The sequence below is a fragment of the Carassius carassius genome, chromosome 11 (assembly GCF_963082965.1).
Source record: "Carassius carassius chromosome 11, fCarCar2.1, whole genome shotgun sequence".
In the NCBI taxonomy this organism is placed as follows: Eukaryota; Metazoa; Chordata; class Actinopteri; order Cypriniformes; family Cyprinidae; genus Carassius; species Carassius carassius.
This window is the reverse complement of record NC_081765.1, coordinates 8,270,134-8,291,592: the sequence shown is the minus strand read 5'-3', so window position 1 is coordinate 8,291,592 and position 21,459 is coordinate 8,270,134. Positions and strand designations below refer to the sequence as shown.

General features: G+C 47.2%; 2 protein-coding genes across 2 annotated transcripts; one reads left to right on the top strand and one right to left on the bottom strand.

The window, feature by feature from the left end:
- Nucleotides 1-220: 220 nt before the first annotated feature.
- On the top strand, nucleotides 221-7,897 carry LOC132152384 (pituitary-specific positive transcription factor 1-like). Its single transcript, XM_059561153.1, has 7 exons — nucleotides 221-376; nucleotides 2,959-3,120; nucleotides 3,254-3,352; nucleotides 6,560-6,784; nucleotides 7,253-7,417; nucleotides 7,535-7,595; nucleotides 7,687-7,897. The coding sequence occupies exons 1-7, from the start codon at nucleotides 235-237 to the stop codon at nucleotides 7,895-7,897; spliced, it is 1,065 nt and encodes a 354-aa protein (XP_059417136.1). The 5' UTR covers nucleotides 221-234.
- A 1,375-nt stretch (nucleotides 7,898-9,272) lies between these two features.
- Nucleotides 9,273-20,881, bottom strand: LOC132152567 (charged multivesicular body protein 2b-A-like). Its single transcript, XM_059561320.1, has 3 exons — nucleotides 20,782-20,881; nucleotides 9,643-9,749; nucleotides 9,273-9,359 (listed from the first exon to the last, which is right to left on the bottom strand). Exons 1-3 carry the CDS (start codon nucleotides 20,879-20,881, stop codon nucleotides 9,273-9,275), a joined length of 294 nt encoding a protein of 97 aa, XP_059417303.1.
- Between the last annotated feature and the right edge of the window lie 578 nt (nucleotides 20,882-21,459).

The window sequence follows — 21,459 nt, the reverse complement described above, 5'->3', positions numbered from 1 at the left end:
TTGTCAGAGCTGTCGCTGGTGTTTGTTGGAAGCCACACACAGTGGAAGTGGACAGTATCAGATTGCACCTCTTTGCCCTAATTACCAGAGCTTTGCCTAAGCGGGCCGTCATGGTTTGTTAACAGCGAGAGCTCATTATCATGGATGAGGGGGTCTGAGGGGGCTCAGTATAAATACCTGCACACGCCCTGCTCGTGTCACACAGGTGTGCTGTAGTAGTGAACATCTAGAGTCATGACCTGTCAGGCCTTCAGCACCACGGACTGCTTCACTACTCTGAGCGGAGACTCGTCTGCTCTGCCGCTGCTCATGCATCACACCGGAGCCGCAGACTGTCTGCCCGTCACCAGCCACACGGCCAACATGGGGCCTCCAGGTAAATCTGATGCTCTTGGACGATCACACAGTCATTCACAACTTAGAGCAGGGAAAACATCATGCTGAATGATAATAATATAATGCAACTAACTAATTGTGTAGAGTTAGGGTACCTAAATAAATCATCTTAATAAATGTTTAAAATGACAAGGAAATGTGTCGCTTATCTTTTATTTTTGGTGTCAAAACTGTGCAGTATTTTGGTGCAAATCCATCTTGCATTTAGCGATGATGCTAATGCAGTATTTGATCCATGTGTTTGGCTGGTACAGTTCTGCTGTTATTTATTTTCACAATTGTCAGTTTTCCCATTAGACTCTGTCACATTTCAATGTTAGATTTTTTACTTATTTTTTTACTTTTATATTCAATAAATTTGAAACAAACCCAGCTTAGCACAACCGATCAAATTAAGGATTTATAATTATAATTAAGGATTTAAAAAATGTTTATTTAAACATTTTATTAAATGCACACACACTACAGTTCAAAAGTTTGGGGTCTGTAAAATTTTATGCTCACCAATGCAATTTATTTTACCCAAAATACTGTAAAACCAGTTACATTTTATTACAATTTAAAATAACTGTTTTATATTGTAATATATTTTAAAAAAAGGTCATTTATTTCTTTGATACAAAGCTGAATTTTCAGCATTATTACTCCAGTCTTTAGTTTCACATGATTTTTTAAGTTCAAAACAATTTAAAATTACTTAATATTTTTGTGGAAACTGTGATTTTTTTTTCTTCTTTTTTATGAATAGAATGTTGACATCACTTTTGATCAATCTAATGCATCCTTGCTGATCAGATGTGTTCATTTAATATGTCTGTGGAAACCGTGAGAGATTTATTTAATCTTTGATGAATTGAAAGTTCAACGTATTTGTTTGAAGTTTTTTGATATTATAAATGACTTTTGAACATTTCAATTAATCCTTGCTGAATAAATTCATTTGTTTATTTAAAACAAATTTTATATCACTAAATACATCACTATTGTATGAATCATTTCCAAAAAAAAACAAAAAACTCATAGCTATGAATCAAGTTGCATCCGAAATAAGCTGTCTATAGTCTAAGTCTATATAGTCTAAGTCTATAGTTGTACTTTTATAGATCATTCTCAACTCTGCAAATGATAGCATTTGTCCATTGGTAATACTTTCCTTCAGGTTTTTATGAAACACACAGAACAAGCTCAAGGTGATGAAAGAGACAGACAGTGGACTACGAGCGGATGTTCTTTAGACCTAGTCTATATGACCCTAAAGTTCATTATATGATATTATCTCCAGTCCTCACTGCTGTCATCACTCACAATCTGTCTGACTCTCACTCTGAGGAGGTGACCTTTCCAAAGATCACATCTCTTTATCCCAGGGGAAATGTTTTTGGAGAGATATCACCAAATCAAAAGTAAATGCATTGAACGATTCCTTTTCATATCAGAAAAAACATATTACTGCGATTCAAATTAGAGGAGCAGGTGAGATTATATAATGTTTTTGAAAAAAAAGTAGCTTTTGTTCACAGAGGCTGCCTTTATTTGAAAAAATAAATAAATGAATAAATATTAATAATATTGGGAAATACATTTAAAATAACAGTTTTCTGAATTTTCAGCATCATTACTCCAGCCTTCAGTGTCACATGAACCTTCAGAAATCATTCTGATATGAGGATTTGATGCTCAAGTAACATTGTTGAAAACTGATTAATACTTTCTGAAAACTGATAGATTTCAGGATTCTTTAAAGAACAGAATGTTCCAACGTACAGCATTTATTTGAAATAGAAATCTTTTGTAACATTATAAATGTCTTTACTGACATTTCAGTTTAATGCGTCTTTGCTGAGTGAAACTATTAATTTCTTTCAAATTCTAAAAAAGGAATAACTCTGACTGACCCTAAACTTTTAAAAGGTAGTGTATAATTTATCAGATGGTTTTTAGTGACACCTCTCACTATCAGGAGCAAGACAAGACAAACATTAATTTGTTGAAATAAGTCGAAATTACATAGACGTGGCTAATCAGCTCAATTTGCACAGCTGTTACTTCTTCAAAGATAATTATCAAAGCAGACATATTATTATGTTGACAAGTTGATGGATAAATTATCATGTACTTATTTTGTCCCGGTTTTGTCTCACACGCGAGAGAACATAAGTGAAAGTCTTGTCAGAAACTCAGTGAATTTAGTAAATCTCTGCTCATTGTTTGCCATAGTAAATCATAGTTCTTATGCATAATTATTGAACTGTGCAATTCAGCCCGGGCTCTGAGCCAGAAGATGCAAAACTCTCAAATGAAATGTTTTGGCATTTTTATTCATGCACATATGCCCTCCGTTAACTCAGTCCCTCTTACACCTGCGTAAAGTGGCTGGGAATGTCAGATTTTACAGCTTTCTAAAGTTTGAAGAGTTATTCATCATAATGTGGTTGTTAGTGTATCTGAGGATTTAACTGCTGGCACTCTGGATAAAACAAAGGTTGATCGCATAATTTCAATGCCAATCTTCTGCATGCATTGCTGTCTGACTCTCTGTCTAGGATGTATCACAGATATTAGTGTCTGGTTTATTCCCCATAGGTCTCCCTCTGGTCCAGTCATCCAAACGCTCTCATATGCACCTGTCCGCTTCTGCTTTGGGCAATGCATCAGCCAGCCTGCACTACTCAATGCCCCCATGTCATTATAGCAACCAGCAGACCACCTACGGCATGATGGCAGGTAAGTCAAGTTACGCACAAGTTATGCAAGTTACACTCTTCTGTGCATATGTACTACTGTACATCATAAACACACACAGAAATACAGGGTTTAGTTTGTGTGTGTGTGTGTGATGTATGATCTCTGTCTCCAGCACAGGAAATGCTCTCTGCCAGCATCTCTCAGACCCGCATCCTGCAGACCTGCAGCATGCCTCATGCCAGCATGGTCAACAGTGCCAACTCACTGCAAGGTACAACCTTTGCTAAAATCCAAACCTTCAGCCCCATGACATGCACGTGTGTGCAGTGCACTCCTATTGAGAGCTGGCAAACAGAACAGCCAAGTGTACATATTGTAAAAGTTCAAAGTCAGCCAGAATAAAAAATGTATAATCCGAGAAAAATGATGATCCACGACAATGACAGCAGCGCGTGCCCGTTTGTGCCACGCACACTTGACTTGCACTACTAGAAATGTGAGCGTTTACTTGGTCGTTTCAATATGTTTGTGCTTCCACCTAGTGTCTGTGGCAAGAAATAACAAGTGTGTCTAGCGTTAGGTTTAGTGATGCATACAGAATAAATAAATAATAAAAATAAAAAAAACAATACAAATAATTAACCCTTGCATTAACCTTTGCAAATTTTGATTTCACATTTGCCTGTACTGGATTATAACTTTATAATAGAATCATATTATTGTTTATACATTATGAATATTGTTAATATAAAAGAAATAGGCTACATTGATTTACCTTTTGGATCCTATAATTCTCGCCACTGAATTTCAAACATAATCAAAACTGAATACAGTGTGTGTGAGGAAGAGGTGATATTGCTCTGAAAATATCCAGCCACTAGAGGGAGATGCAGATCAATTTATTCTTAAAACAGTATACTATATATATATATATATATATATATATATATATATAATTTCAAAATTGCATTTTGAATAATCTATTTCACATAACAGTTTTATATATATATATACTCCACAATACAAAATAATATCTAAATTTATAAAACAATATATATATATATATATATATATATATATATATATACATACACACTTCTCTTCTTATGCAGTCCATCGATTTCGAAGATGACGTCACTTCTAGGATGCGTTGTTGGAGTGTTGAGGCAGCCGCTGCTGTCGGCGGTGCCATTGAAGGTGGCTATAAAGCCCAATCCGAGAGCCACATGTCCTGCCGCAGTCGGGGCATGTGAGTGCTGAATCTGAGGATGGGTGTAGTTGTGGCTGGGCGCGTTGGTGTCTGCGCTGACGTAGCACAGTTCTGTGTTGGGTACGCTGTGATTCGATCAGTTGGGCCCCCAGACCACATGCAGAGCTCCATGCCTGGCAGTCGGCAGCAGTTGTTTCCAGGACTCCAGGGTTGATGCTGCAGTTTTTCAGGGTCGACTTGAGGTGGTCCTTGTAGCGACGCTTCTGACCCCCAGGTCTCCTGTTGGCTGCGTATATCTGCCCATAGAGGACCTGCCGGGGTAGGCGGTGGGAGGGCATGCGGATAACGTGTCCAACTCATCGCAGTTGCCGCCTAGCAATGGTTGCCTCCATGCTGAACAACCTTTACTGGTGTGCCATGGATGTAGAATTCAGGAGGTGTAAGGATGGGGGCCTTGGTCTGTGCAATGATCTCAGTCTTTTTGATGTTGACTCGTAGGCCACAAGCTTGGTAGACTGCGCATACAACATCCAGTGTGTGCTGCAGTGCAGTGGGGCTATGGGCTAGGAGGGCACAGTCATCAGCCTATTGCAGTTCATGAATTGTGGTTGTGGTGGTCTTGGTGATGGCTTGCAGGCGGCGAAGGTTAAAGAGGTTCCCGTCCAGACGAAACTGTAGGCAAACACCATTGGCGGGGCTGAGGGAATTGCGGGAGAGGAGGGTGACTGCTGCCAGGAAGAGATTGAAGATCACTGGAGCCAGTACACACCCCTGTTTCACTCCTACCTGCACAGGAAAGGAGGGGGATTGAGATATACCCACAATCACACGAGCCTGCATGCCATCATGAAACTGTTGTAGGATCTCCAGAAACCTTGGAGGCACTCCAAACTTCTCCAGAATGACCCAAAGGACTTGGCGGTCAATGGTGTCAAAAGCCTTTGCCAGGTCAATGAAGGCAATGAACAGATCTTTGTTCTGTTCTCTAGCCTTCTCCTGCAATTGGTGTAGAACAAAGATCATGTCGGAGGTGGCCCGATCCTTTCTGAAGCCACACTGTGACCTTTGTTAATACTTTCCCTGCCACAGAGAGCAGGGATATCCCACGACTGTTTCCACAGATGGACTTGTCGCCCTTTTTCTTGTTGATAGTAACAATGTGAGAGTCTTTCCAGCCTTGTGGAACAGCTTTTTGTGCCCATATTATCTGGATAAGTTGGTGGAGATTTTGCAGGGGGCTGCCAGGTCTCTGTCTGTTGAGCCTGCCTCTCGCGTGTCCCCAACACGGCCTTGTCTTGAGAAGATGAAATGCTCACGGAAGACTACCCACAGAGCAGTGGAGGCAGCAGTCTTATTTGATGGCGGACTGTACTCGCTATGTCGAGGAGTATCATTGGCATAAATGGAGTTTTTGCAATGGATCTAGTGATGCCACTCAACTAGTCCCTCCATACCTGATAGACCTCCGCTGTTGGTCCACGACTACTTATTCGTCTGGGGACCACCGCACGGAGCTCCCAGCTTATTTCGTAGCTTACCTTCATATCTGAAGGAATGTCCATTATCCGCCACCGATGGACGTGGTTGGTAGCAGTCAGCTCTGCCCCAACATATACACACACACACACACACACATGCAAACATACACATGGAAAAAAGTGCAGTTTATTTGGGAGTAATAGGTGTTTTTTTTTTATTTAATTATTATTTGGAATGTGTGGAAATGGTAATTGGGTTTAATTGGTAATCCTTTTATAGTTTTGTTTTTGTTTTTGTTTTTTCTGTGTCCCTTATATATTCCTTTAACAAAAGCCGATTCTGTAATACATCATCTTCACAATACATGTTAATTTTAAAAGGTGATTCACAACAAAAATTATTTCAGACAGATCTCACTGAAATAGATCAATTTAAAATGCATCAGGAAGCAACCCGTGCAGGACTTCACAGCATCTTTAATAAACTGCCTATTTTTGGCCTATTGTTCAGAATAACTAACACACAGTATTAGTTTGCAGGGCACTGAAAGACGTCCCAGTGTATCTTAGTCTAACCTTCAGTTATTCGCTCAAAGACACGGGCTTGTGTAATTTAATTAATTTCTTTCTTTTTTGATTTTTTGTATTTTATATGAAGTAAATTGATATTGCCGTTTTATTGTAAAAGCAAAATAATTCAGTGTCCCTTAATGAAAAATGTCCTGTAATGATGCTGTAAAGTCAATAAATCATTAAATCAAAGCTTCATTTGTGTCCGGTCATCCCGCAGGAGCTCTGGCTCCACGCCTCTATAAGTTCCCAGAGCACAGTTTGGGCGGGGGCTTACCGTCGCTGCCCCAGGCCCTGCTCACGGACGAACCCTCTCTAGGAGACATCAAGCAGGAGCTGCGCAGGAAAAGCCGGCCCCTGGAAGAGCCGCCCGACATGGACTCACCTCAGATCCGTGAACTGGAGAAGTTTGCTAACGACTTCAAACTGAGGAGGATCAAATTAGGTTGGACCATGTTTTAGCCTATATACTTTTGTAAAACATTGCTGCACCATAAGTTTATTTAGCTTAGCTGATTTGTTTATATTAGTTATTTCCTTGACGGTTTACTGTTGAGCTATTATCTACATTCAGCTGCACAGTTTGTTTGTTTGATTTTTGTTTGGTCATTTCTCTGCCTAAATTGGCAACTCTAGACCAGAATAATCAGCACATGTGAATGAGACTACATGCAGAATATCAAATTTATTTTAAGTAAAACTTTTAATTTGATGTTATTACAAAGTGCACTTTTTAAGAATCGGTACTTACGTGTGTTACGAAACATAAACCTTTTATTTCATTACCATCCCATCTAACAAAATATGTTCTAAGAGGTTTTAGGTACATTAAAAGTGCACATTCAATACAATTCAGAACACTGCTTTTTCACAAGGGTTAAAGCTTCTCCTAACTTTTAGCTTTGATTGACAGGTTACACACAGACCAATGTTGGTGAAGCGCTGGCAGCTGTGCACGGCTCTGAATTCAGCCAAACCACCATCTGCCGCTTCGAGAACTTGCAGCTCAGCTTCAAAAACGCCTGCAAGCTCAAATCCATCCTATCAACGTGGCTGGAGGAGGCTGAGCAAGCCGGTGGTGAGTCAACACACTCCTGCGTCAGATTGCTTATTTATTTACCACTATCATACCTTAGTTTTTAATGAAAACACAAGATGGTAGCATTACCTGGCTCTAATTTGTGATTCCCATCAGCTCTTTTAAATGAGAAGATGGGCATGCAAGAGCGTAAACGCAAACGGAGAACAACCATCAGGTAGATTAGGATCTGAACTAAAAAACAAAAGCCATTATATCAGCATCTCCCTCTAATTAATTCCTAATTAGTTCTTAATTTCCTCCCTCAGTCTTGGGGCTAAGGAAGCCTTAGAAAGGAATTTTGTGGAGAAGAGTAAGCCATCATCTCAGGAGATCGTGCGGATGGCGGAGGGTCTCTTTCTGGAGAAGGAGGTGGTGCGGGTTTGGTTCTGTAACCGCCGGCAGAGAGAGAAGAGGGTCAAAACCACCCTACAACACAGCTCCTTCATGGCCAAAGAGATCACAGCCTGTAGATCTTGAAGATCCGGGGTCTCAGCGAAACATCAAAACATCAACACCAACGTTTGGCAGTGAGTGGGTTTATTGTGTCGATTCAGCAGCAGGAGTGAGAGAGGACATGGAGCGACCCCAAAAACATGATGAAAATGATTTGCTCTCAAATGAAATGTTTGTGATTCTATAACCCGAAGAGGACATGTAAGTCCTTATGAAGGTAGAATCGAATAGAATCTTGATACTTTTTTAAAAAGTAGTTAAAATAATGTATTTATCATTAACATATTTAAATTAATTCCAATCAAAGTTTAATATATTAGCAAAATGTTCAGATATTCTAAAAAAAACAAAAAAACAAAAAAAAACACCAGTTTTCTATGAAGCAACCAAACATTTTGTGATACCATTTGTACAGAAATGTTGTCCAAATAAATAACTTACATTGTAGTCACGCTTGATTTGTCATATTTTATTATAAGATCCTGCAAGTCATTAGCGGCTCTGCTGCAATCTGTTTATTATAATGTGAATTCCATGTTTCACATGAATTGTAACATGGTAAGTGTGTTGTGATTCAGATTATTAAATATAATCAAACATCATTGTATAGAGAGAATTAAGCATCATGTGTGTATGTGGCATGCGTTCGTTTAATTTGTGGTCTACTGCAGATGGTGTTATCATCAGAGCTCTGCTGGGTTTTCTTTACAGTATTGCATTGTTCCTCACAGTGTTATAACGAGGCAGCTCAGCCTCTCACCTGCACACAAGTGCTCTCAGCAGAGGCTGATGATCTACTGTATATGATGATCATCCTCTCCTGCTGTTGACTGTCAGCAGCTCATCCCTTACCACCCCATCTGATCTAATAATGCAACAAATACTCTGGGATGATGTTGGCAGGATTTGACATTTTAAGCATATTTCATACATAAAATCACATACAATAATACATAAAACAATAAAATGATGTATTTGTCCTTATGTATTTCAGCAGACTCTGCCGTTGAAGGGTTTTTCAGTCCTGCAGAAATGCTTTCAGCGGTCACACATCCGAACCTCATTAAATTACTTTAAAATTAATGGACTACATCACTGAAGAAAGGTCACTCTACAAACTCATTAAGTCCTTATTTAAAAATCACGGTTCAGTATGATTATGAATAACAATGTCTAATTTAATGAAATATGAGATGCTCTGAAAGGCCATTAGAACAATTGTAGAGGCTCATAACATTTTGACTACAGCTTAAAGGTTTAACAGACCAGTACAAGCCCTCTTCATTTTCAGTTGGCCTCTTAATGGTCATAGCTAACCGTACAGTTAAATGCTGAAACAGGTTGAAACACCAGTTTATTAATTAGAAAATCAAATTCTACCAAAAAGCTCTACCAAACTTCACTGCAAAGGAAAACAGTTTTCTGTAACGTACTTCGCTGGTGGGGCGCCAGGGAGGATCTTTCCTGCTGAGGGGGCTCTTACCATCTGTGGAGACAATAACAATCGAAGCCCTTTATTAGAGTTGTAAAACTTCAGATTTCACAGATCACCTGGTGCTGCACCTCTACCAGCATAAGCCTGTTTAATACGGTAATATGAGTATTACATTTTGGCCCAAAGGAATACAACATCTGCTGTAATCAGATCTGATGATTCTGCATCTCCTACAGTAATCACAGACACAGCCAGAGTCCAGCTATCTGCTGAGAGCCACCACTGGGGCCGTCGCTAGAACAGCGCAGCCGCAGACAGAAAGAAAGAGTCTTACCTTTCCTGAGATCTCTATGCCGATCTCATCCAGCACCTGGTTCATGATGTCCTGGCATTCTTCCTCATCGCCCGATTCATCACAAATCTCATCCAGCGTATCGTTGACTGAGGTCAGAAAGTTGTAGAAGATGGTGAAATCTGAGAGAATAACCTCCAAAAGTTGATATCTAATATAACCTTATAAGTTGATTTAACTAATAATTTGATTTTAAATTAATTAAATTCAGCATTGTTATGCAGAACAGTATATTTCGCCATTATTACGAATTATTTGATCTACTACAGTTTTTTTTTTCAGCATTTTCTGTAAACTACCTCTAACTACCTGTTTCTACCTCTAAACGGCACATTAAACGTGAAACTGTTTTAACTACGGTCAAACCATCTCATCCTGTCTAGATAGGTAGTTTTAGGCTACAATGTGGACTGGGACTTTCGCCGTAAGGTCTAGCTGCTGAAAACTAGTGGTAACCCAACACAGTGCCAAAATTGTTAATTGCACAGTAATGAATTTGGATGGTTTCATGCTGTCTATAGCCAATGATTCACTGCACAGAACTCACTGTGCATGCAAACTATGCCCTTATTGCAAGTGAGCCAGTTTTAATATAGTCTGATTCATATGATCTTTTAATTTATGCAGTTTATACATATGTTTTTTGAGAATGAGAGCATGTCACACAATCTGTCCAGGTTAGCATCTACCTAATTTGGCTGCTTCAGCCAATCGATTGATAAAATGTGTTAAAACGTACTCGGTTACTAAACGTAACCTCGGTTCTCTCTAGAAGAGCGAACGAGTACTGCGTCTTAGCTAAGACGCTACGGGAAAAGTCTCTTTTCACGAAATACTGAAGCAAAAAATTATCCTTAATTTTGTATTTTTGTAAAGCGCATTTGCAGCAGTACACAGCCATAGGCGAGACGGCTCGTTCGCTCATTGGCTTGTTCTGAGCAACTGCACAGCCTATCGAGCGCAGGCTGATGCAACATCAGACCAATAAGGGCGCTTCGCGCCCTTCTTGCCACTTCCCGCTGAAACGGGTGTGGCCCAACCTATAAAAGGAGCTCGAAAAGGCTGACTCACCTGATTTATTTCATCGCCGAAGCGAACCAGAGTGAATCGTACGCACGGCAGAGAACGCAGTACTCGTTCGCTCTTCTAGAGAGAACCGAGGTTACGTTTAGTAACTGAGTACGTTCTCTTACGAGAGCTATCTCGTACTGCGTCTTAGCTAAGACGCTACGGGAACCCGATGTAAAACGCCGTGCGCGCAGGGATCACACACCAATAAACCTGAAGCAACGCCCAGGATTTACAGTGCACAGTCACCTGAGGGACTCACAGAGAGTCCGGGACAGAAAAGGGGGAAAGCCCTCCGTCCCATATCTAGCAGCATCCGTAGATGCGGCAATATGACATCACACAGCCGAGGCAAGGCCTGACCAATGTGGCAATGCGAGTCTTACGCAATACTGCCCATATAACAGTCGGCAGCGCATAGCGCTCATGAACTCAGAATTCCCCTCAGGGCCCCGATTCTTCTATACCGACAGCAGCCTTGCTTGCAAGGCGGGAACCTCCAGGTTATAGAACCTGATAAATGTAGACGGCGAGGCCCAACCCGCCGCCATACATATATCCTGCAAGGAGATCCCAGTAGACCACGCCCACGACGAGGCGACGCCTCTTGTGGAGTGTGCTCTGACGCCCAACGGGCACTGAAGGCCCCTGGAAGCGTAAGCTAACGCTATGGCGTCAACTATCCATCTGGATAGAGTCTGTCTCGAAACAGCCATTCCCTTGGAACGTCCACCGAACGAGACAAATAGCTGCTCCGTCTGCCGAAAGGCAGCAGAGCGAGACACATAAGCTCTTAAAACCCTGACAGGGCAAAGAAGACTCGAGTCTCCATCCTCCCCTGACACCGGCAGGGCAGACAGGGCAATAACCTGAGCCCGAAACGGTGTGTTGAGGGATTTCGGCACATAACCGTGCCTAGGTTTGAGTATGACCCTTGAGTCATTGGGCCCAAACTCCAAGCACGACTGGCTCACCGAGAGCGCGTGCAAATCACCCACACGCTTCACAGAAGCGAGAGCCAACAAGAATACTGTCTTGAACGACAGATGCTGAAGGCTAACCGATTGGATAGGCTCAAAAGGGGGACCCTTCAAGGCCTCCAAAACCGCCGCGAGGTCCCACATAGGGACTGACGGAGGTCTGGGAGGATTCAGCCTCCTAGCTCCTCTGAGGAACCGGATGACTAAATCGTTCCTTCCTATTGACTGACCGGACGCCGTTTCAGAAAACGTCGCGATGGCCGCCACATAAACTTTGAGCGTGGATGGGTCTCTGCCCTTATCCAACAGCTCCTGTAGGAAGGAGAGGACCTCCGTCACCTCACAACTAAGGGGTGAATAACCTCGAGCTGTGCACCAGCTGGAGAACACCGACCACTTCGAGGCATACAGACGTCGTGTCGATGGAGCTCTAGCCTGAGTGATGGTATTTAGCACTCCCACTGCGAGATCAGCGGGTAACCGTTGAGTGCCCATACATGGAGGGACCACAACTCCGGTTGAGGGTGCCAAATCGAGCCCTTGGCCTGCGAGAGGAGATCTCTCCTCAACGGTACCGGCCATGGGGCAACATCTGCTAATTGCATCAAATCTGGGAACCATGGTTGGTTCTTCCAAAGAGGTGCCACAAGCAGTATTGAACATCTCGTTTCTCTCACCCGTTCTATCACCTGTGGAAGGAGGGAGACGGGAGGGAACGCATAAAGCGGGCAGCACGGCCATTTCCGTGACAGCGCGCTTTCGTTCTTGGAAAAGAACGCGGGGCAGTGAGCGTTTTGGTGGAACGCAAAGAGGTCCACCTCCGCCATGCCAAATCTCTCCCACAACAGCCGGACTGTTTGTGGGTGTAGAGACCATTCGCCCGTAGGGACATTGCCTCTGGACAGCCTGTCTGGACCCAGATTCTGCAATCCAGGCACATGCACTGCTCTCAGCGAGCACACGTTGCGTTGAGCCCCAAATCAGGAGGCGTTCCGTCAGCCTGCACAGGTTTCGGGACCCGAGACCGCCCTGGCGATTTATGTAGGACACCACGGACATGTTGTCTGAACGGACTACGACGTGGTGATCCTTGATATGGGGACAAAAGCGCGTCAGCGCGTTCTCCACTGCCAGCATTTCCAGGCAGTTGATATGATGGAGCTTTTCCCGTTCTGACCATAGGCCAAAGGACGGTCTGCCTTCGAGCAGCGCTCCCCATCCCGAAGTGGAGGCGTCCGTCGACACCATTTTCACACTCGGGGAAGTCCCCAGGCTTACACCTGATCGGTACCAGCCGTTCGCTGTCCAAGGTGCTAGAGCCGCAACACAGCTCTGATCGACCTTGAAATGCAGTCGGCCAGACGCCCACGCTCTGCACGGTACCCGAGCCTTCAGCCAGAACTGCAGGGGGCGCATGCGGAGCAGGCCCAGCCGCAGAACCGGAGATGCTGAGGCCATGAGACCCAGCATCTTTTGACAGTGTTTGAGCGACACAGTCGCGCCACAGCGGAAAGAACTCGCTGCGCGCTGAATGCCCATCGTGCGCTGTGGTGACAGTCGCGCCGTCATGGAACACGAGTCCAGAACTATACCCAGAAACAGGATCGTCTGACTGGGGTTCAGCAAACTCTTCGCCCAATTGACACTGAGGCCGAGCTTCTCGAGGTGATCGAGAAAAACGGCCCTGTGGTCCACGAGCCGAAAGGCAGCAGAGCGAGACACATAAGCTCTTAAAACCCTGACAGGGCAAAGAAGACTCGAGTCTCCATCCTCCCCTGACACCGGCAGGGCAGACAGGGCAATAACCTGAGCCCGAAACGGTGTGTTGAGGGATTTCGGCACATAACCGTGCCTAGGTTTGAGTATGACCCTTGAGTCATTGGGCCCAAACTCCAAGCACGACTGGCTCACCGAGAGCGCGTGCAAATCACCCACACGCTTCACAGAAGCGAGAGCCAACAAGAATACTGTCTTGAACGACAGATGCTGAAGGCTAACCGATTGGATAGGCTCAAAAGGGGGACCCTTCAAGGCCTCCAAAACCGCCGCGAGGTCCCACATAGGGACTGATGGAGGTCTGGGAGGATTCAGCCTCCTAGCTCCTCTGAGGAACCGGATGACTAAATCGTTCCTTCCTATTGACTGACCGGACGCCGTTTCAGAAAACGCCGCGATGGCCGCCACATAAACTTTGAGCGTGGATGGGTCTCTGCCCTTATCCAACAGCTCCTGTAGGAAGGAGAGGACCTCCGTCACCTCACAACTAAGGGGTGAATAACCTCGAGCTGTGCACCAGCTGGAGAACACCGACCACTTCGAGGCATACAGACGTCGTGTCGATGGAGCTCTAGCCTGAGTGATGGTATTTAGCACTCCCACTGCGAGATCAGCGGGTAACCGTTGAGTGCCCATACATGGAGGGACCACAACTCCGGTTGAGGGTGCCAAATCGAGCCCTTGGCCTGCGAGAGGAGATCTCTCCTCAACGGTACCGGCCATGGGGCAACATCTGCTAATTGCATCAAATCTGGGAACCATGGTTGGTTCTTCCAAAGAGGTGCCACAAGCAGTATTGAACATCTCGTTTCTCTCACCCGTTCTATCACCTGCGGAAGGAGGGAGATGGGAGGGAACGCATAAAGCGGGCAGCACGGCCATTTCCGTGACAGCGCGCTTTCGTTCTTGGAAAAGAACGCGGGGCAGTGAGCGTTTTCGTGGAACGCAAAGAGGTCCACCTCCGCCATGCCAAATCTCTCCCACAACAGCCGGACTGTTTGTGGGTGTAGAGACCATTCGCCCGTAGGGACATTGCCTCTGGACAGCCTGTCTGGACCCAGATTCTGCAATCCAGGCACATGCACTGCTCTCAGCGAGCACACGTTGCGTTGAGCCCCAAATCAGGAGGCGTTCCGTTAGCCTGCACAGGTTTCGGGACCCGAGACCGCCCTGGCGATTTATGTAGGACACCACGGACATGTTGTCCGAACGGACTACGACGTGGTGATCCTTGATATGGGGACAAAAGAGCGTCAGCGCGTTCTCCACTGCCAGCATTTCCAGGCAGTTGATATGATGGAGCTTTTCCCGTTCTGACCATAGGACAAAGGACGGTCTGCCTTCGAGCAGCGCTCCCCATCCCGAAGTGGAGGCGTCCGTCGACACCATTTTCACACTCGGGGAAGTCCCCAGGCTTACACCTGATCGGTACCAGCCGTTCGCTGTCCAAGGTGCTAGAGCCGCAACACAGCTCTGATCGACCTTGAAATGCAGCCGGCCAGACGCCCACGCTCTGCACGGTACCCGAGCCTTCAGCCAGAACTGCAGGGGGCGCATGCGGAGCAGGCCCAGCCGCAGAACCGGAGATGCTGAGGCCATGAGACCCAGCATCTTTTGACAGTGTTTGAGCGACACAGTCGCGCCGCAGCGGAAAGAACTCGCTGCGCGCTGAATGCCCATCGTGCGCTGTGGTGACAGTCGCGCCGTCATGGAACACGAGTTCAGAACTATACCCAGAAACAGGATCGTCTGACTGGGGTTCAGCAAACTCTTCGCCCAATTGACACTGAGGCCGAGCTTCTCGAGGTGATCGAGTAAAACGGCCCTGTGGTCCACGAGCTCCGCTCGTGATCGGGCCAGAACCAGCCAGTCGTCCAAATAATTCAGCACTCGTATGCCTCTGAGTCTGAGAGGAGCGAGCGCTGCATCCATGCACCTCGTAAACCTACGAGGAGCTACGGACATAGCGCTCATGAACTCAGAATTCCCCTCAGGGCCCCGATTCTTCTATACCGACAGCAGCCTTGCTTGCAAGGCGGGAACCTCCAGGTTATAGAACCTGATAAATGTAGACGGCAAGGCCCAACCCGCCGCCATACATATATCCTGCAAGGAGATCCCAGTAGACCACGCCCACGACGAGGCGACGCCTCTTGTGGAGTGTGCTCTGACGCCCAACGGGCACTGAAGGCCCCTGGAAGCGTAAGCTAACGCTATGGCGTCAACTATCCATCTGGATAGAGTCTGTCTCGAAACAGCCATTCTCTTGGAACGTCCACCGAACGAGACAAATAGCTGCTCCGTCTGCCGAAAGGCAGCAGAGCGAGACACATAAGCTCTTAAAACCCTGACAGGGCAAAGAAGACTCGAGTCTCCATCCTCCCCTGACACCGGCAGGGCAGACAGGGCAATAACCTGAGCCCGAAACGGTGTGTTGAGGGATTTCGGCACATAACCGTGCCTAGGTTTGAGTATGACCCTTGAGTCATTGGGCCCAAACTCCAAGCACGACTGGCTCACCGAGAGCGCGTGCAAATCACCCACACGCTTCACAGAAGCGAGAGCCAACAAGAATACTGTCTTGAACAACAGATGCTGAAGGCTAACCGATTGGATAGGCTCAAAAGGGGGACCCTTCAAGGCCTCCAAAACCGCCGCGAGGTCCCACATAGGGACTGACGGAGGTCTGGGAGGATTCAGCCTCCTAGCTCCTCTGAGGAACCGGATGACTAAATCGTTCCTTCCTATTGACTGACCGGACGCCGTTTCAGAAAACGCCGCGATGGCCGCCACATAAACTTTGAGCGTGGATGGGGCTCTGCCCTTATCCAACAGCTCCTGTAGGAAGGAGAAGACCTCCGTCACCTCACAACTAAGGGGTGAATAACCTCGAGCTGTGCACCAGCTGGAGAACACCGACCACTTCGAGGCATACAGACGTCGTGTCGACGGAGCTCTAGCCTGAGTGATGGTATTTAGCACTCCCACTGCGAGATCAGCGGGTAACCGTTGAGTGCCCATACATGGAGGGACCACAACTCCGGTTGAGGGTGCCAAATCGAGCCCTTGGCCTGCGAGAGGAGATCTCTCCTCAACGGTACCGGCCATGGGGCGACATCTGCTAATTGCATCAAATCTGGGAACCATGGTTGGTTCTTCCAAAGAGGTGCCACAAGCAGTATTGAACATCTCGGTTCTCTCACCCGTTCTATCACCTGCGGAAGGAGGGAGACGGGAGGGAACGCATAAAGCGGGCAGCACGGCCATTTCCGTGACAGCGCGCTTTCGTTCTTGGAAAAGAACGCGGGGCAGTGAGCGTTTTCGTGGGACGCAAAGAGGTCCACCTCCGCCATGCCAAATCTCTCCCACAACAGCCGGACTGTTTGTGGGTGTAGAGACCATTCGCCCGTAGGGACATTGCCTCTGGACAGCCTGTCTGGACCCAGATTCTGCAGTCCAGGCACATGCACTGCTCTCAGCGAGCACACGTTGCGTTGAGCCCCAAATCAGGAGGCGTTCCGTCAGCCTGCACAGGTTTCGGGACCCGAGACCGCCCTGGCGATTTATGTAGGACACCACGGACATGTTGTCCGAACGGACTACGACGTAGTGATCCTTGATATGGGGACAAAAGAGCGTCAGCGCGTTCTCCACTGCCAGCATTTCCAGGCAGTTGATATGATGGAGCTTTTCCCGTTCTGACCATAGGCCAAAGGACGGTCTGCCTTCGAGCAGCGCTCCCCATCCCGAAGTGGAGGCGTCCGTCGACACCATTTTCACACTCGGGGAAGTCCCCAGGCTTACACCTGATCGGTACCAGCCGTTCGCTGTCCAAGGTGCTAGAGCCGCAACACAGCTCTGATCGACCTTGAAATGCAGCCGGCCAGACGCCCACGCTCTGCACGGCACCCGAGCCTTCAGCCAGAACTGCAGGGGGCGCATGCGGAGCAGGCCCAGCCGCAGAACCGGAGATGCTGAGGCCATGAGACCCAGCATCTTTTGACAGTGTTTGAGCGACACAGTCGCGCCGCAGCGGAAAGAACTCGCTGCGCGCTGAATGCCCATCGTGCGCTGTGGTGACAGTCGCGCCGTCATGGAACACAAGTTCAGAACTATACCCAGAAACAGGATCGTCTGACTGGGGTTCAGCGAACTCTTCGCCCAATTGACACTGAGGCCGAGCTTCTCGAGGTGATCGAGTAAAACGGCCCTGTGGTCCACGAGCTCAGCTCGTGATCGGGCCAGAACCAGCCAGTCGTCCAAATAATTCAGCACTCGTATGCCTCTGAGTCTGAGAGGAGCGAGCGCTGCATCCATGCACCTCGTAAACGTACGAGGAGCTACGGACAAGCCGAATGGCAGGACTGCAAGCTGGTATGCCTGGCCCTCGAAGGCGAATCTCAAAAACCGCCTGTGGTTTGACGCTATCTGTATTTGAAAATACGCGTCCTTCAGATCTATTGACATGAACCAGTCCCCTCTGCGAATCTGTGCGAGGAGCTTCCTGGTCGTGAGCATTTTGAAACTGCGTTTCATCAATGCCTTGTTCAGCTGTCTTAGATCCAGTATGGGCCTGAGACCCCCGTCTCTCTTGGGCACCAGAAAGTATCTGCTGTACAGCCCCCCGTCGCTTTGAGCTTGAGACACAGGCTCTACAGCCCCTTTGCTCAACAGTTTTGATATTTCGGCCCGAAGTATGTGTGCTACTTCTGTTTTGACCGTAGTTTCGACGCGCGCTGAAAAGCGCGGTGGGTGTCGAGAAAACTGTAGCGAGTAGCCTCCCTTTATAATGCCTAGCACCCAATCCGAAACCCCTGGAAGCGCTGACCATGCATCTGCATGAATGGCTAAGGGCTGGATGCGACACGCGCTCTGTTGACTGGGCAACGGCGGCGCTCGAGTGTGCTGCGCATCTGAGGCGGGGAGCGCGCTGATCACAGCGGGCAGATCGCTCATCCTCGACCCCGTTCCGGCGCTTAACCGACTGGAGGGAGGCTGAGCGGGTCCCGTGGGACTCGATATATCTGCGAGTAAACGTGGGCTGCATGTGTGCACTTTTACCACTTTCAACTCGCCGTCTGCCTGTGCAGAATGTACGTGCACAGGCCTCGTTTTTACAGAAGCCCCGCGCCGTAAGTGACATAGTGTATGTGGGCACTGGGAAGTGGGCACGTTTACTATGCGGCGCGCTCGACCGATCTGTGTCGATCTTATGTGCGCTAGCCCTGTGTGCAGGGCTGTGCTTACATGCGGGGATGGGCACTGGGTAGTGGGCATCGTCACTGCATTTAAAGCACCATCGGCCGTGGCCGGACGAGCGTGCACGGGTTTCGTTTTTACAGAAACCACATGACGCGTGTGACATAGTAATTGTGGGCACTGAGGGGTGGGCACGTTTACTATGTAGTGTGCGCGACCGACTTGAGTCGACATTATGGGCGCAGGCCCTGTGTGTAGGGCTGTGCTTACATGTGGAGATGGGCACTGAGGAGTGGGCATCGTCACAACATTTATAGCACCATCGGCCGTGGCCGGAACACCAGAAAACACACTCTTTTTGTGAAACATCTGGGTAGCCGTGATAACGGCTTTTGTGTGCAGGCAAGCGGGCACTCGTGCAGGCTTGTGCATTGCAGAAGACACTGAGGCAGTCACAACTCTTGGAACTGCAACAGCGGCGCGCTTGGGTGAGAGCTCGGCCGCAGCGGAACTCGAACACCGGCGCTTTCCCAGCAGTGCTAGGATGCTTTCGGGGCTTCTGGCTTCACCGCAATCCTCTGCCGCGGCTCCCGCGGCGCGGGGCGACGGCTCGAAGAGCGAGAACGGGGTCCCGAGCTGCGTTGCTGACGCTGTCGTGATGGCGCAGCAGGAGGCGGTGGGCGTGACTGAGAGCTCTGTGGGGCCGGTCTAGAGCGGCTAGCTGCAGAACTGGAGCGCTTCGGCAAGAAGTGCTTGAACGCCTGTGAAGCTTTCTGGTCCTCGGCGAATCTCTCCACAAACTCGTTGACGGAAGATCCAAAGAGGCCGGCAGGAGTTAGCAGAGCGTCAAGAAACGCAGCGCGCTCAGACTCCTTGATGTCAGAAAGTGTCAGCCACAAATGCCTCTCAGCCACCGTAGCGGAAGCCATAACCCGTCCCATGGCCTGTGCAGCGGACTTAGTAGCGCGGAGGGAGAGATCCGAAGCACTCCTCAGATCCGCGAGACAGATCGCTTCAGGTCCCATCTCATCCAGCTTGCGGAGAAGATCGCCCTGGAAAATCTTCTGTTCTTCTAGCCTCTGTTCTTAGCACCGTCCAGTGTGGAGAATGCTGACGAAACAGATGAGAGGATTCTCGCCGAGAATGGAGCGTCCCAAGCCTTCGCCACTTCTTCGTGAAGCTCAGGAAGAAAAGGGGCGTGTTTTGAGCTTGAGGAAGAGCGCTCATCCGGAAGATAGCTACCATCCAGCCGGGAACGTGAAGGGGGCGCTGGTGCAGACCACTCGAGGCCGAGGCTCGTCGCGGCCAACGAGAGTACACGCATCAGCTCCTTATCGATATCCCCCAGTCTGCTGGGCCTCTGAGCAGCGGGCGCGAGATATGGCCGCCGGATAGCGCAGCAGGAACGGCAGTGGAAGGCGGCGGTGCCAGCGGCTTCAGGATGGCTCGTCCTGCTGATATGCTCTTCCAGACGGTGCTTGCTTCCTCGTGATCCAGCGATGCGTGAGCTTCGCTGAAGAGATGAAAAATCAGGTGAGTCAGCCTTTTCGAGCTCCTTTTATAGGTTGAGCCACACCCGTTTCGGCGGGAAGTGGCAAGAAGGGCGCGAAGCGCCCTTATTGGTCTGATGTTGCATCAGCCTGCGCTCGATAGGCTGTGCAGTTGCCGCAGAACAAGCCAATGAGCGAACGAGCCGTCTCGCCTATGGCTGTGTACTGCTGCAAATGCGCTTTACAAAAATACAAAATTAAGGATAATTTTTTGCTTCAGTATTTCGTGAAAAGAGACTTTTCCCGTAGCGTCTTAGCTAAGACGCAGTACGAGAGAGCTCTCGTAAGAGAACTGACTGGCTGAATAACTTATGATATGAAGTAAAGTATGGGAAGTGCGGATAAGCCTATTTATTTGGCTATCCTGACGACGCATAAGTATATGATTCGATGAATTTAAAAAATACAAAGCAACTCAATATATAATGCATATTCAGTGTATCGTTTAGCAAGGTTTTTACCCCTCTTAAAACTGACCAGAACAGATCCGTCAGTTGAGAACCACAAATCCAGCCTCTAATGTGTGTCAGACGCTTTGAAGAACTTACTCGTGTCCTCCGTCATTCCTGTTTTTAAGTTCTCTTTCTGGAAGTCATGCATCGTCTCTAGCGTCTTCTTGGGGTCCAATCTTTTATTGACAGTCTGCATAGTCTGAAAGACAGAAAGAAGTCAAGCAATCCATCACACTCCCAGAGAATAAACAGAGCATCCTTACGGTGCACAAATAGTAATAAAAATAGCACAAGCGCTGACAAAAATCCACCACGGACGAATACATTTTGAATGCAGCTCAACATAAATTTCTAATTCACACCATTTGGTGCGAAGCGGGAGTACAGTATGTAGATGACACAGAACATAAAAATAGGTTGCATGGAGAGAAGTGTGTTTTACTGGCCCTCTGGGTTTCTGGGTCCTGTCTGATTAGGGAGAATTATTTACACACAGCCTCATTATCATCCATCTCAGATCTGTTACACCAGCAACCTCCTTATGATTGAGTACAAATCCCACGATGCATTAACAATCAGGTGAGGAAACATGAATAGCTTCCTTCCTAATACAGTATGGATTGCATACAGACACACTGAATCTTTTGTGGGAGTACAGGAAAGATCAGAGAAGGAATTGGCTGAGTGGCATTTTATGCGATGCTTGTAGTGACTGGTAAAGATAAACAGTGCTTTGTGAAGTGTGTGCATTAGAAATGCATGCTGAGTATTTGC